General features: G+C 45.6%; 5 protein-coding genes across 5 annotated transcripts; 3 read left to right on the top strand and 2 right to left on the bottom strand.

The window, feature by feature from the left end:
- Window positions 1-600: 600 nt before the first annotated feature.
- On the bottom strand, window positions 601-2,244 carry MELLADRAFT_62931 (uncharacterized protein; the record flags this gene model as incomplete). Its single annotated transcript, XM_007409898.1, has 7 exons — window positions 601-757; window positions 991-1,026; window positions 1,049-1,196; window positions 1,416-1,513; window positions 1,597-1,715; window positions 1,767-2,135; window positions 2,185-2,244. The coding sequence occupies 7 exons, from the start codon at window positions 2,242-2,244 to the stop codon at window positions 601-603; spliced, it is 987 nt and encodes a 328-aa protein (XP_007409960.1).
- Window positions 2,245-2,732: 488 nt separating this feature from the next.
- MELLADRAFT_86147 (uncharacterized protein) lies at window positions 2,733-3,405 on the top strand (the record flags this gene model as incomplete). Its single annotated transcript, XM_007409659.1, has 3 exons — window positions 2,733-3,041; window positions 3,090-3,242; window positions 3,334-3,405. The coding sequence occupies 3 exons, from the start codon at window positions 2,733-2,735 to the stop codon at window positions 3,403-3,405; spliced, it is 534 nt and encodes a 177-aa protein (XP_007409721.1).
- A 2,214-nt stretch (window positions 3,406-5,619) lies between these two features.
- Window positions 5,620-8,006, top strand: MELLADRAFT_62933 (uncharacterized protein; the record flags this gene model as incomplete). Its single annotated transcript, XM_007409660.1, has 6 exons — window positions 5,620-5,743; window positions 5,827-5,868; window positions 5,964-6,097; window positions 6,357-6,554; window positions 6,623-7,120; window positions 7,185-8,006. 6 exons carry the CDS (start codon window positions 5,620-5,622, stop codon window positions 8,004-8,006), a joined length of 1,818 nt encoding a protein of 605 aa, XP_007409722.1.
- Window positions 8,007-11,263: 3,257 nt separating this feature from the next.
- On the top strand, window positions 11,264-14,484 carry MELLADRAFT_106225 (uncharacterized protein; the record flags this gene model as incomplete). The annotated part of the gene is made up of 4 exons (XM_007409661.1): window positions 11,264-11,678; window positions 12,912-13,130; window positions 13,855-14,360; window positions 14,443-14,484. 4 exons carry the CDS (start codon window positions 11,264-11,266, stop codon window positions 14,482-14,484), a joined length of 1,182 nt encoding a protein of 393 aa, XP_007409723.1.
- A 339-nt stretch (window positions 14,485-14,823) lies between these two features.
- MELLADRAFT_62936 (uncharacterized protein) lies at window positions 14,824-15,714 on the bottom strand (the record flags this gene model as incomplete). The annotated part of the gene is made up of 2 exons (XM_007409897.1): window positions 14,824-15,264; window positions 15,307-15,714. The coding sequence occupies 2 exons, from the start codon at window positions 15,712-15,714 to the stop codon at window positions 14,824-14,826; spliced, it is 849 nt and encodes a 282-aa protein (XP_007409959.1).
- Window positions 15,715-16,019: the final 305 nt, after the last annotated feature.

A 16,019-nucleotide genomic window follows, 5' to 3' on the forward strand; every position in this document is an offset into this window, starting at 1 on the left:
ACGTCGACATGCTACCTCAAAACAGACATGGTGGTATTTTTGTTTTCGTCTACGTGCGCTGACTACTTTCCGATAGTCTCGCAACTTAGTTAATTTTGAAGTAGAGTACACTCTTCAAAGATCCACCATGCGAGAAATACGGCCTGAACTGTTTGTGCCTGGCCACATCTTAGGCATCAATGGAATAATTTTCGGGTATGAGCCGACGCATGACCGATGGATAGTACAAGTACGTTAAAACCCCTGATCTGCTAAAATTCATTTACTAACAAAAATTTTCCAGTTGACTGAGGCAGAACCAATGCAACCCTGGGTGCTCTAGTTCAGCCCTCCAGCGCGACCTGAGTGCCTCGCTTGGCAGCTATTCAACTTTGGAGTGACCCAATTGGTGATTACTCAGTAGCATTGATAGCAAGGATTCATTTACCGCGCGTAACGCTTATTACTGTGTACCGGGTATCACTGTGTACCTCAGCCCACCTGTTCTTGTATTTCCATCTGCGAAGAACGTAGTATGTGCATTTCAGCCAAAAGTCTGATTGCTGCTCTATATAACCTCTCAGTTCGGGTACCACCACCGCGCTATCCCTTTCCTTTGACCTAAACGACTTCGTTACGACTATCCAAAACTTCTACTTCATTTTCCGCATCCTCCCAATCCATATCATATTCGCTCATAGCTCCGTCATGACTGCAGAGCCCACCTACATCATTGAAAATCAGTGCCGTGGCGGCCCCCATGTTCACCTTGTCTATCCTGCTCAGGATGTTAGCAATGAGAGCAGCCACCGGGCATTTCTCGAAACCGGTACGGTCTATATTGAATGACTGCAGTTCCATTCAACCTCTAATACTGTTTTTCCTCTCCAGGTAATTCCCCTATTCCGGCTCGCGTGGCTGACACACACGGCCCTGAGGGTACCACCTTGCCAGTCCCGGCTGCCCAGGCTATGGTCAGCACCCAGGTTGATTGAACTCATGGTCGCTCACTCTTGTCGTTTATGTGAGTCGGATTCGTCCTCAAACCTGCAAGTTTCACTTAACTTACTGTTTCATCTCAATTCGATTTCTCGCCGTCCCTCTCCCCTTTTCCAAGTGCCCTGTTGTGGCTTCCCACTCAACACAGTTGCTTGTAAACGTACGGAATTGGCTTGTACTGTTAGTGCTGAGTAGTGTTGGTTGCATTGCAACGTATTCTTTAGTTCATATTATCAGTAACGGCAAGTCTATACCAAACTTTTGCTACATTGCTGGCACTCCATGGGTATTGAGCGAGCCCATGTCACCACTTCCATGCTTCGCATCTGAATAGTATCTGTCCCTCCGCAAGACTCGAAAGGGGCTAGGTAAATGTGGCCTGACCGAGCTCCTGGTCAGCAGTTGCACAGATGAAGACGGTCCCGATGTGCACTTACCATAACAATCCATACCTTTTCCTGTGCCGCCTGCTTGAACCGCATCCGTTTCAATGATCCTGGGAGCAAGCAATGCTCGTAGCCTGGGAACGCAGAAGCTACATGGTCAGTATGGGATTAGCAGGAGCAGAAAGTGTGGGAACATGCCATGACTATCCACACGTGCTCGTCTCGAGCGTACGTTATTATTGCACCCTCCAGAGAAACTATTCCACCGCTCTGAATCGATGCCTCGGGCAATTGGGAGATGTATCCTTGGTTATCGGTGTAGTAGATTTCAAACTCTACAAAGCTTCCCAACTGCCGCAAAGTCGGTCAAACATGTTAACGCAACTCGAGCTGCCCACTTACGGAGTCAACAAACACGCTGTGTGAAACTACCAGTAGCCACCACCCTTCCAGGCCTTGATTCTGACCAACTCGTCGACGCAACCTCACCCGTCCACGACCAACGACATGTATAAGGTTGATTCTGTCTTGACTAAATTGCGATAAGCCTATATTCACCGCCATGATCCCTCCGTCCACATTGACAACTAATAGGCCTGGCCGACCGGTGACTATTGCGGTGCCTGTAAATACCACAGGCGTCCCATTCGGAAATATTTCTTCACCTCTCGTCACAATACTGAATGGCGAAGTCGAGCCAGCTATAAACGGGTGTACCGCCGATACATTACACCGCTGACCAAGGTCATTTCCTGCGATCCTAACAGAAGTCTGTGGGAATGGTCAGCTAGGCATCTTTTTCGTGCGCAGGAGAACTAACTCGGTCGGAGAGGTACACCAAGCCATTCATTCCCACTGAGAGATCACTATCGGCCTGCATTGTATACTTGATTCGCTCTATTTGTAGGATTGTTGAAGCAGGTACAGCAAATTCGAAGCGGAATGAGAATCAGTTAGGCCTTAAAAAGTACCCAAAGAGAATGACGCCTTATACGCAAAAATTAAGTGATGACCTACTCAAATAAAACTGAACTGCCCTGTTGATCATGTCCTGCCACAGTTCGAACAGACCCCGTGTTTATCGACCTAAGACCTAGGTTACGTGGAAGACCCTCTCTTACTCAGCTAGCGGGACCGCGTTTCGGTCGCCTCATCACCCTTCTCTCCTTGCCAATGGCGAATCATATCGACGCTCGCATGCCTGTCAGCTTTAGTGGTGTGTTTCGATTTGACAGAGACGTGTGTGTAGAGACGCTTTCAACTTCAAAACCATCAGATCGCTGCTAACCTTGACCATTAATCTAGGCATTACAACCTTTTAGCGGTGACATACCTCAGCACCATTTTCGCAGTTCCATATATTTACCCATGGCCGGGCGTTGGAATCGTGAAGTTTTTATCCAGGTCGAGCAAGCCTCAGCATTGTTTGGAACAGCCCGAGCTATGCATATCGCCGGGGAAATCTATGCTAGGAGTGCAACACGCGATACTATGATCCTGGTCAACCCTTGTCGTGCAGCCAAGTTAAGCGAGTACGAATCACAATTGCCGGCCACCGTTCCAGTCGTGACGGTGCACAGCAGAGGCCATGTAGTGCGCTTTGCCCGTCGAACAGTACCAGCAGAATATTACGATCGATGGATCATTGTCGGGATGCACAACGCCTGGGACGAACATGTATGTTTCAATCTTGTCCTCTGCAGCTCTGTACTGATTGTCATACAGTCACGGCAGGTCACTCACTTCAACGTAATCTATGAGGCTTCAATTGAGCTTGTGGCAGACATAGGCGTGAGCAAGTTCCGGCTTGGCAACATTGTAAATTTCAGCGGCGTTGTCAGGCACTACTTCTGTCGCAATGGAAAATGGGTCGTTGAGGTTAGTTCAGTTTATCAGTCTCTTACTTACGCTTGCTGATTCTAAGCAGCTCCGCGCAGCATACTCAGAGGGGAGGGTCCGACGTAATTAGCGATTCACAGGCGCCCATGTTCCAGTATTGAGTGGTAACGCTGGTCCAAATTATGAGTTCCCGGTACCTTAGCAATTCTTTACTTATAATGAAACCGAACCGTTTGGATCGGGAGAATCTTTGGTCTCTACGATTCACTCTCCCAATTTCCAGGCTTGGTAGACGGGCAAGCAAGGCTCATCGCTCTGTATCTAGCGCCTAAAGCTGAGCTCGCAATTATCTGTAAGATTTGGCAACAAACATTTTACGACGCAGAACGGTCTTTCCAAAGTGACCGTTCATGTGCTTGTGAGAGATGGAATACTACGTTATTGATGATCATCTAGACCTGCTTAGGTCGGGCAAACAATTTTCAATGACATCATTGAGAATTGTATTGACAGTCATGAGAGTCGAGGCACGATCGGCCAAACTTTCGTGGATTCAGCTTAAGTACAACGTGCAGCGCTGTCCAGACCTGCGTTATCAGCAAAGAGCGACCCAGTCCGCCGGCAGGGTCAGCAAGAATGAACTGAGAGCGGAATACAAAAAGTATTAATACATTAGACAGAAAAGGCTCCACCGCGAGCTAAATGCTATAAGACACTTAGCAAAATATTCGAATCAATGATTAGCCTAAATCGTACAAACATCATAGTGGTAAAACTTACCTAATGCCCCACCGCATTCTTTGAAACCACATTGATGGTTCTGGGTGCGTCTGCGCCAGCGAGTGAAACTATGGTACGTTCAGCCGAGGTGCACCGCGACAGTCCTACATAAAGTTGACCATGAGCAAACACCGGGCTGGGTAGGACTAAACAGACATTTTCAACCGTTTGTCCTTGCGCTTTGTTGATAGTCATTGCATAGGCCAATGTGACCAGAAATTGACAACGACGAAAAGCTATTGGTATCACTTGATCGCCCGGGTGTTCTAACGTAATTCGTGGCAAAAAGATTTCGGTGCCACGCTTGGGGCCCGTTATGATCAAGCACGACAGCGCGTTATCCGAAACAGCTAAGATCAGTAAACGTGTGCCGTTGCACAGTCCACGCCGCAGATGGAGATTACGCAACAGTACGACCACGACACCTACTTTCAAGTGCAAGTCGTGCTGTGGAAAACCGGCGAAATTGAAGGAGTTTAAGATATCGACACTGACTTGTTCCGCCCAGTCGGCCTCCATCGCGTCGACTGATTTGTATTGCTTCGTGGGACCTTCTTGCTTACTGAGGAGATGTTGATTGATCTTATCAACAGTCTTGTTGAGCGGAGTAATTATGACACGTTGTGAAAACAATGTAGCCAAGTCCTTCCACATCTTGTCCCGTAGTAAAGGGGCCACACCCAGATAGAATTGATTGACTACGGTCTTATCAAAGGGTGAGTTGTTGTCGAAGGGTACAATACTAATGTACTTGAGTTCGATGAGTTCAACTGGGTCTGTTTGGACTTCACCACCGCCAACCTGCAAAAGCCAGTTAGCGAAGTCTCGACTATGACCATGGGCCGCCGTACCCTCTTCATGTTGACCCAGTCGCATGTTGACAGTCAAGTGGAATTGGGCAACGTCCTCCCACAAGTAAGAATTCTTGATACATGCCCGAACAGAATCCTGCAAAGAACCGTGAGGTACGACTGGTAGAATCTGTCGAAAATCGCCGGAAAAGAGCACCGTCAAACGGCCAAAAGGCTGGTCACAGTCTCTTAAGTCTCGCATTGACCTATCCACGCATTTGATCGCGTCTTTATTCATCATAGATATTTCGTCCCAGACCATAAACTTCACCATGTCTGTCTTCTTCAAGCACGTCGACGTGCACACACGAGATGGTTCTGACAGAGACATGCCAGAGTTCTCGGATAGGTACTGAGATTCATACCTTTGTCCATGCGTTGAGGCGGTTGGGTCACCAGACAAAGATCATCGATCTTTGTTTTTGAAACTCAGCCAGCCATTGTTGCTTAAATTTGATGGAACACATGCCAGTACATACTGATCATCTTCGGCCAGAGCTCTTTCAAGCTCCCGTCTCTTAGACAGACACACTCATGAGTGGGTAATCAATGCGTACAGTAGTCAAGCTTCAACAGCTTGTATTGTACATTTGACTCGATTCAAGTTATGACACTTGATAGGGTGTGCCCCCAAATTTTATGAGATAAACACTGCATTCAATCATATATCGGCAGTCCGACTTTCTCTGTGACCCACTCAACCACCACTCGACATAGATTGCTTCTTGTAGTTGTCAGTCAACATTCTCCCTCTTCGACCACCAAAATCTCTCTCAATCACTACCATGCATGTTTTAACCAAACATGACAATAGTCTATTTCTTACATTTCCTTCATTAACTAATTATTTGGAATTCATGTTAACAAGATCAACCAAGATACTCAAGTGCGTGGACAGCGTGGCGGAAGGTCAGTCTTTCTTTTCCTTTGTTGTCTGCTTGGATGTCTGATGTCTTTATCATTAGCTAAAATTTTAAATTCCATGTAAACAGGATTAACCGAGACACTCAAGCGTGTGGACGGCGTGGCAAGAGGTCAGTCTTTCGTTTCCTTTGTGGTCTGCTCAGATGTCTGATTTCGGTACCTAGTCCTTCAAGTGGGGAAATAAGACATTCTTCTCTAACCCCAGTCGCTGATTTCGTGGTTTCTCTTCAAGGTGATAGAATTTGGCCACAAAACGCTTTCGATCAACAAGTTATTCGGATGAAGTTCCAGTCACAGACACAAGACGCACGAGCAAGTCTGATTAAATTACCAAGTGAGGTAAAGTTCATAAATATATTTCTTCCCGGTCTTTCATCACAAACAGGCCGAATCAGTCTACCACATTGTCCACGGGAAATCTGGTAATACTTTCTTTGTAATATTCTTTACTGTTCGCAATTTGACTAATAAACTGTCTCACTCAAACGACGTTGCGCAAAAAAACCAATACCCTCAACCCACGGATTTCTTGTAGCAGGTCGGATCTGTAAACCGTTGATGGGTGATGTGAGTTCATATATATCACTACGATTTCCAGAGTACCAAGATACCTCCCAATCAGTCCTTCCTACTGACATCTTCATCTTTGTATGAACTTGTCGTGATGTCTTCCAATCAATCCAACCTCTACAGCGACCCGCCAATTGATTCATTGAGTTCTGCTAGATGGTTTCGTATGATTCATGACACTGATGTCATTGGTATTCTCTCAAAAAAAGAGATGCTCGTTATCCAAGTGTGCCACTTCCCCTATTTTTTTCCCTAATCACTATACTCATCATCATTACCAAATCCTTCTCTTAGTCTCTTGTCCGCAGGCATGCTCGCGTCTTGATGTGTCGTGAAACGAGCACTTCAGCCATCCCACCTTCTCTATCGCAAGCCGAGCTACGTGGCTTTATAGAACGCTTTCCAGCCGGAACCCCCCTTCCTCATGGAACGTCTGTGGCTTTGATCGATGTTACGGACTTCTTCAAAACGGGTGTTCATATGAACGACATAGGCTTCGTCGAGACTGAAGAAGACTTGAAGAGATGGGGTCTTCGACGCTTTTCTTTCGACTGGGATGCCAACATAGAAGACCGTGTCAACGCCTCACTTTGCGAACTATTCTGGATCTCTTTCTACCGTGCAATCCAATCCGAGTATTATAGATTCACTATCAACCCACATGTCCTCAGCCGCGCATACGTCTTGCCTGTGTTGTCCGCCCACTTCAGACACCTCCGTTCAATGTATCATACTCAATGCAACAACCAAGATGTGATCAATTATCATTTCAAGATAGAAGAAAAACAAAAGGTATGTGATATTAAAAGCGTCAATAACTACATCAAGCATTTTTCTGACTGTCATCTCAACTCAGGAATGGAAAGATTACTCGGACTATTTGATCAAGTCGGGTGCTCCTGAAGGGATAGTTTCGATCTTCCAGCCCAGAAACTTCTGGGTGATGGGCGATAGAACCAATGTCAGAGTCACGGTTGGTAACCGTGTAGTCGAAGAGGTGCACGTGATCATACCTCGATGGTGGTCAGAAGAAACACTTCGCTTGATGGAAGTTATCGAAAAACACCTACAATCTCGCGCGAATTCCCAAAATCACTTTCCTGGATCTGGTCGTACTCCTCGTCGATATGTTGTAACCTCCTTGATGGACTATGGAATCATCCCTCGACACCTTCCAGCCGACATGTATAGCAAAGACCTCAAGGAATCTCTCCCACCGAGTGAACTTTGGGACCTTAAAATGAAGCCCAACGTACTGCCATCGATCAATCGAATGGAACGCATTTTCGCCGCTCATGAGCTCAACTTTTTCAATCCAAATTATGATTTAGCTCAAGATGAATATTACACAAGTGACGATGATCTTTCTGCCGATGAACTCGAAGAAAGCGATAATGAAGGTGCTCTAGTGATATCTCGCCCCGATACGGAACTTAAACAACTTGAACGTTCTCTTCAATTGCAAATTTCGAAGTTACAAGATGAATTCAAGAATGCCAATGCGGTTCTATCGGGTTTCCAAGGTGAAGTACTCAACTTGATGCCGGCGCGCTTGGCGGAATTGGAAGAGGCAAGGGTAGACATTGGAAAGATAAATGAAAAGCTTAGATTTTACGAAAAAAAATTGGAATCGGTGCCAAAGCAATCGATTTCAAGCGCAACTAACCAGGATTCTTAAATGCGAGACTTTTGGTACGTGAGCTTATTCTGTGCTATTGTATTGGAATCAGTCACGGATTTCAATATCTGATTCTGACTCACTCAATCATAGGCAATACCACAAACGGGGCTATCATCCTGAATTGTAGTCATGGGTATCTTTTAAACGTGATGGAGGTTAAAATACATGTATTCCCCTCTTGTCTATTTTTCTTTCTCGATGTATTTTTAATCAAATCAATGGTCATTCTATATTGTTACTTTCTCTCATAAAAAGGTGATTCAAAATGCAAACGGTGTTTTTATGGTCCCGCTATTGAGTGTTTGTTTCTTCACTGGAGTTAGTGCTTGGGCCAAATCGAGTTAATTTGGAGGTGGGTCTCTCAGACATTTTACTCAAAGAGTATAAAAACCCTCAAGTGCAAAGGATGGTAAAAGTATCACAAAAAAACATTTTGTGGTTCCATAATGCTACCCTTTTAGAACCAGCGTGTTTGATATTGTTCGCAAGGGACTGAATCACACCTATGTAAGATTCACAGAGCTCACGAATGAATCATCCCGTGATATTTGGTGATGATGATGAGTCGTGATAGAATGATATCTACACCAAATGGTGGTGTAGTAAGTTGATAAAACCGCGGTCAAATTACATGCACGGGTGAAAGGCCAAGAGGGTCTCAAAGGCAAGCACCAACAGATGAGACATACCTGTCAACCGTACCTGGGGTGCGGATAAGTCAAAGCTGCACTGTGTTATCCTTTGTGCTACGAGATCAGAGGTCGTAGTTAACTTGTGATCTTTCCCTACTCTCGAAGAAAATTCGTCACTATTTTTCTCTCACTTGTCGGGGATTTTACTCTGTCTATTTATTTTTTCTCTGTCTATAAATTTTTTCTCTGTCCATTTAAAGATCATTTGTTCAACCTTGTGTATATTCATTGCTGAAGCTAGTAGTTTGTATCATCTGGAAGGATGAGTGCCGCGCCTACTTCAACTCAGATGAGTACTGCCACACGTGGCGCTTCTGGGAAAAAGCGACGCTTGGCGGATGAAGGTGACGATGAAGGTAAGTTCTTGTTCAACACCGAATAAGATTCTTTGGCTATTTCAGTGACTTTTGAATTGTGCTCTCACTATCAGATGATCGTGATGGCCGAAAAGAAACGGGGTCAAGTGGCGGAGACTCTTCAGGTACGTGACCAAAGTATTTTGATCTTCATGAACGCTTCGATGAGTGAAATAGATGACTGACTCATCATTGGGTTTGGGCCAAAGATGAAGGCGAGCTTACACACAAAGACCTTATGGAACGTCAAAGGAAGAGGCGTGCAAATCGAAAAAAATTGACTGAAGTTAGGCACCGCGATAAGGATATTGGCAAGGTGGCTGATTCACATCCAATTCCAAATCCTGCGACTCCTATAGCCAGGGCTATCTATGAGTTCACCAGGATGGTGATGGGAATCCCTCGTCGTGGATTGACGTCGTTGTTGGACCCCGATGTCTGCCAAAAATTCCCGAGCTCACCGACCGAAGAGGAACAACAAGCTTGGCTCAGTCGTAAACAGCGAAGAGAAAAATTTATCCGAGACGCTCAGGATAAAGCTTTGGACAAGTACCTTCGCAAGAAACCTGAAGGGTTCAAGCCGAATCGAAAACAAAGAAAGATGGTCGAGCACGACAGCGCCGAAGAGGCAAATTTAAAGAAGCCGATGAGACCTGTCACTTTCACATCGCGGATTGCTTGTGGGGGTCGGAATAGATATGCACATCATTTTGGTACACAGTGCGAGGCCGCCTTAGCAATGGCTGGTTTTCCACGATGTACCTTTGATTGGAATGGATCTTGGGACTCGCCTTGGAACTCGGGAACTTCATCGATAATACTGGCCAGTTGGACGAAGGCGTACGATGCAAATGGAGCAAAGGAGTTTGGTATCATCAGTTCAGACAACACCGCAGAAAATCAAGAAGAAGTCCTCCGACGCTGGTTCACTAATAAGGTCTCAAAAGTCCGAGAAGAAGTGAAACATGTTGATTTGATGAAAACACCGATGGGAAGAGAACAAATGAAAGAGCACGTGGCCAAGGTACAAAAAAGGACCATCAAAAAACGTAATAAGGAAAAGGTTAGTGCTTTTCGTTGGGTTTTTGAAATATTAGAGACTTTTATGCTGACGCAAAAGCTCGTGGGGTGGGTAGATATATGAAGCTCGTCTGGACGTGGTCGAGAAGCTCTTTGGAAAGGATTCTAGCGAGTATGCGATGATATCGCACCCCGAAGTACATTCAGATGAAGAATTCCTGTCGGCCAACACTTTTGCAACTCGCCAACGCTTACGCCTTGAATGGAGGAGCAGCGAGCTAGACACTTTCATAGGCCATATCGACCAAGCTCATTGGAAGAGAGAGACTCTTCCAAAGGCCCGAAGATCATGCAAACAAACGGTGGACCGGGGTGCTTATGCGCCTGATGCTGAACCCGATCGTTTCCCTCCTAAAGGCTTTCAGGCATCATTGTGTGATCCGACGTGGTTGAATTCTCAAGAAGGCTTGGTTCTGACTGAATTGAACTTGAATGGGAACAACTCGTGTGATATACGAGAGGCAATTAGTGATGTGATGAGGACATTCAGGTCCCGTGCTAGTCTCAATGATGATAGTGGTGCTAACTCTGCTGGTGGGGCCTCTGCTGGAGTTTCAATGCAGCATTGAAGCAGGAATAGTTGGGAAAAATGTTTTGTGTTGTATCAGCATTGAGATTAACGGGTACAGGCCGGAGCGCTCTCATCTCTCCCGTCTGAGAGGGTGTATATAGTGTATATAAATTTTTCTTTTTCTTGTTATAATTTTTTCTTTTTCTTTTTGTGTGGTAGTGTGTATATAGTGTTTATAGTGTGATGGATTATCAAAAGGGGCTTTTGCGGTTTCCATTTGTATCAAGCATTCATCTGCAGGTGCTTTATCAGAGTGACTACAAGGAGAGAGGGTGTTTTTAAAGAACCGTAAACAGGTGCCCTGTCAATTTCACTTCAACAGAGGCTATGCAATTACTTCAACGTTGAATGATATGTAGCCCGCTGAGTATATTCAAAAATTGACGGATGTATTTTTGAATACACTTGTTTGGTTTGCCCAAATTTTCTTTTTTCATTCCATTCCTTCGCAGTCAACCCCCTCTACCCATCTCTTTGCTCGTTTCTACAATCTACTTCAGCACCCTCCATTGAAATTTGGCCACACTTATCCTAGTGCTCACTGGATTGTCCTAGATGACGTCTTTTGGTCGCGATCACGCCGCTTGCACATGCATTCCCTTTGGATGCTCAGCACGACAATTCGAAAAGCACGGCGAAACTCATGACGGCCGCCTTTTCCACCGAACTAACTACCCGCGCCATGCAAAGGCAATCGACGAATACCAAGCTTCCATTACATCGACCCACGATGTGTCTCAAGCTGCTCAGCCTGTTCTGGGTTCCGTCGAGCCTTGTGCCTCTGGCCATGAGCTAACTCACCCCACGAGACCCAACTCTAGTCTCCCCACCAATACTGCAAACAACAAACGCCGTCGATCACCATCTGAAGCTGCTAATGCAACCTCTACATCCTCTTCGGCGAATCATCAGCGGCCTCACAAGCAGGCGCGAGTGAGCGGTGGTGCTACCTATGCCCTTGAGTTCGACAGTCAGCCTTTTTACACGCCTCGAACTCTTCTGCAAGACATCTCTTGTGTCCAATCTATGGTTCATGTTTTAAATGATTATATATTGAAGAATAACTCCGTTCAAGCATGTTGTGTTTCACTTAAGTTGGAACGGCGCAAACTGAAAACCAGCCTTACAACCACGAGCACCTCTACATCAAAGATTTGGGAAGAAATTCCACTTACTGTCGATAAGCTCCTTAAATGTTTTCATATCCACCCCACCATCCAAAAGCTTCTATCTTGTGAAGTGTGTCACTCTCTCCACGGCCCTCCTGAAAATTCACCCACTAAGACGAAATGTGATCATCTTCGATTCTCAGCTACCAAGCTTACCAAACCTCGATTCACGTGTAACGCACCATTATACAAACCCCTTGCCAGCGCAAAATCCAAAAAACCCCAACCAATCCAAGTCTTTCATCACCAGAAATTCACCGAATGGTTGGCTAAGATGCTACACTCTCCAGCCTTCGAAACTGACCTTGACGCCTCCCTGCATCGCACCTCGCCTCCGACGGGTACGTTGAAAGATATCTGGGATGGAAAACTTTGGAAAACTTTCAAATCTGAAGGCCAGGTCTACACGCGGACTTCAGGCAACTTAGTGTTTGGATTTTATATCGACTGGTTTGATCCTTATGGATCCAAACGTGGTCGACAACACCACGCCGGCATCATTCTCCTCATTTGCCTCAATCTCCCACCTCACTTACGATACCGAGCTGAGAACACGTTCCTGTGGGGTATCACTCCCAACCGTCGCGAGCCTAATCATGAGCACATGGATCACATATTGTCACCCCTCATTCGCGAACTTCTTGACCTCTGGAAGGGTATCAGATTTACTAAGACAGCACTTCATCCCAGTGGAAGAGTTGTACGTGTTGCTTTATGGCCTCTTATTGCGGATGTACCGGCCATGAAGAAAGTTTCTGGATTTTCTTCACACCGTTCCACTAATTTCTGTTCGAAATGCTATATCACTCTGGATGACCTCAACGAGCCTGACGTCAAAATATTCCAACCTCGGACCAACTCCGCGCACCGAAAGGAGGTACAGCTTTGGGTGGACGCCCCCAACCCAAAGGAAAAGGAAAGACTTTTGAAAACGAATGGGTCACGCTACTCAGTGTTTTATGAGCTTCCGTATTGGCAGGCACTCGAATTCGCCACTGTCGACCTAATGCATTGTTTAATTCTTGGCCTTCTAGCCGATCTATCCACCACTTACCTTCAATTTTCTGTGGCTGGTAACGCTCTCAAGAAGACGCAGGAGACCCAGATCCACAACGGCGCTTACCCACCATCACCAACACCACCCCCGCCCGCTCCTGATGTTGAGATGAGTGATCCGCACTCTCCTGCTGCTACTGAGAGTGGTCTATCTGGATCTTTGACTAGCCGAACACCGTATACACGTGCAGCAAAACGTAAGACAGCCACTGACAGTTCTTACGAGCCAACTCACAACGGCAGTGTTAAAAGTGCTCAATCTGACTCGACTTTCAAGCCACCCCCCGGTCCCACTCTAGCCCCTCATGAGCTGGAGTTAGTTCACAAGTGTTTAGCAGATACATTGGTTCCCTCTTGGCTCACGCGCGTGCCTTTCAAGATTGGTATGCCATTTTCTGGCACTCCCAAAGCCTCCGAGTGGCTTGTTTTATACACAGTCTACATCGTTCTTGCATTGGTGCCTTATCACCACAAAGCCGAACCGAATTCAGATTCTACGAAAATCCACACAGCCATCACCCTCGCCACGCAGATCATCAATATATCGGTTTCACGCACAATGACCGCCGACGACCTCAAAACCCTTCCCATTCTGCTTGTACAATATCGCACCCACCTTCAAGAAGTTTGGCCTGCAATCCAATTGAAATCAAACTTACATTTCGCCCAGCATCTCCCAGCTCAATGCCTTCTTCTTGGACCGCCTTCATACACCGCCGCTTGGACTGGGGAGCGTATCATCGGCAACCTTGTCAAATCTTCGAAAAGTGGTAATCGTTGTAAGTCTTTAGCCCTCGCGCTTCTCTCCTTAGATAAGATATGCTTATTCTCAAATCCCCATTTGCCCGCTACCAGCTGTTGTAGGACAGACCATGATCAATAAGCACACTCAGCGCTCTTATTTTCTCAACTTTTTGAAAGATGCACCTTCGACATACGCAGAGGAAATCGGTGCCGACATAATTTTGAAAAAATCCGCACCAAAATGGAAGGCGTTCTCACCTTCCTTAGACATCAGCCTTTCAATCCAACCCATCTTAGTAGGAATCGGCTGTGAGGCGTCAATCAAGCTCGACGAAACATCAGCCTGGCGACATGCCGGAAAGTCTTTCAGTACATTCACCGAACATCGCAGAAATAGCTACGTGGATTTTATAGATCAGGGTAGAACACGCACGGGTGTGATACATCACATCATACGACCTCACAGCCATACGACACCTCTTTTTATGATACATGTTTTCCGCGAGTTAGATGCCACTGACAGCATTAAAAGTCCTTATTCATACCTCTCGCGTCTGAATGCTAAAGTAGTTTATAACGAATGCTACCTCAAATGTGTATGTATGGACGATTTATTTGGACACTGCGCTGCCCTTCATAATCCCTCAGGAACTTTTGGAATAGACAAACCAACCGTCTCGCTAGTGAGTCTCCGGAGCATGGTAAGCTGTTTCACCACCATATGTGCCCTCGTATATCAAAGCTAAGACTCTTATGGTATTTTAGGCCACTTCTGATATGTCATCAAGCGAAGAAAATATCAAATAAATCATTCCTTTTCATACTTATACCACACATGTACCTTTTTATTTTTGTGACACACGCACCCAAGCCTACACCCAGCAGGCCTTTCTCACCCTATTCTCCTCTATTGATTCTCAACACATCTCAAGACAGAATAAGCACAACAGCTCCTGGTTAAGTATGATTTCACTTATTATCTGATAGATGTATTGAGTGGAGAAACACCATGTACGCTTGTGTAACTTTTTGAAGATTTCAGAGACTTGATATATACAAATGTTTTCTTATTTATTTATCTTTCTTTGAACCATGAGAAAATACAACTTGTGCGGTATTTTGATGGAGCTACAAACCAAGGAAAAGCTAAACAACAGAATCTTTAATGTGAGGAGGTAGTATATTTAAGAGACTTGTAACAGGTTTCATATGAAGAGCAGCCTTTTCTTCAGGCATCAAGTTAGACAGAAAAACTGGGTCATAACAGTTTTCGGGGAGGCCTATGCATACAGCAGCATGTGGATTAGTATGGGTGGCTTTGGTTCGACATTGATCAAATCTTTTGTGAGCGTTGACTTCCCCGCGGCTAGAGGCACAGTACTTGTAGGAAAGACCGTCAATCTGTTGTAGTATTGACGCATATTGACGACTGCGCCAGATAAGTCCAACTGAGGGATATTGGGTGTCTTCTGGCTCCCACTCCGTGTCAGAGCAACAGTCGTGATGAGGCATAATTTCGGATGCTTTCTGCTCAAGTTTCCTGGCTTTCATAAGACGAGTGAGGGAATCAAAGCGGTAGTTAAAAAGCTTCTCGATCCAGAAACAATCAGCATGGGAACCTCAACATACACAAGATAGTGAGAGACGTCTTTGACCCACCACCTGTTTCTTACGAAGTGTTTCTTTCCGGAGAACCTTTTCGCGAGATCCTCGATTTTGGCGAACATCGTTTGCGCGGCCACGAATCCATCGAAGAACTACACCCATACATATCTTTTCTGTGTTGTGAGATGGAGTTACAGACTCCTCGCTGAACGCACCTTGCGACTTGGCATATTGCCAATGTTTCACAATCAAAACTGCTAAGGTGCGATTCCAAATATCCTTGTCGGTTTTGTTCCAATCCAGCGTCATTCTACTAATGCCATAGCTCTTCAAGTCGGAAAGGAAGATCAATTTGAACCAAAGAATATCTTCGCCGTCTGATGAAACATGAGCAGAGACGGAGTTTGTCCCAAAAATCTTGCGACCCGACATGATCTCGTGTTGACTCAGAGGTCGAAGTTGGCAGCGCTCGTCATCGGTAGGTGCCGGTGGATAAGACTTTGTTAATTTGTCGTATCCGAGTAAAAATCTCGTAAACTTGGCCAATGATTGGCAGATTCCCTCAGTTGACGGCGGAAGCGTGTCGCTTACCGAAGCATTAACAGCTTTCAGCGAAGTGACAGTGACACCCTTTTTCCAGTGGTGAGAGGTGCGAGCTGCTACAGAGAAAGAATCAGAAGCCGTGCTTTCCCAAATATACAGATGCGAATAACAGATTGACAAACGCATTCTGAGGA

Source organism: Melampsora larici-populina, assembly GCF_000204055.1.
Source record: "Melampsora larici-populina 98AG31 unplaced genomic scaffold MELLAscaffold_17, whole genome shotgun sequence".
NCBI classification, from domain to species: Eukaryota; Fungi; Basidiomycota; class Pucciniomycetes; order Pucciniales; family Melampsoraceae; genus Melampsora; species Melampsora laricis-populina.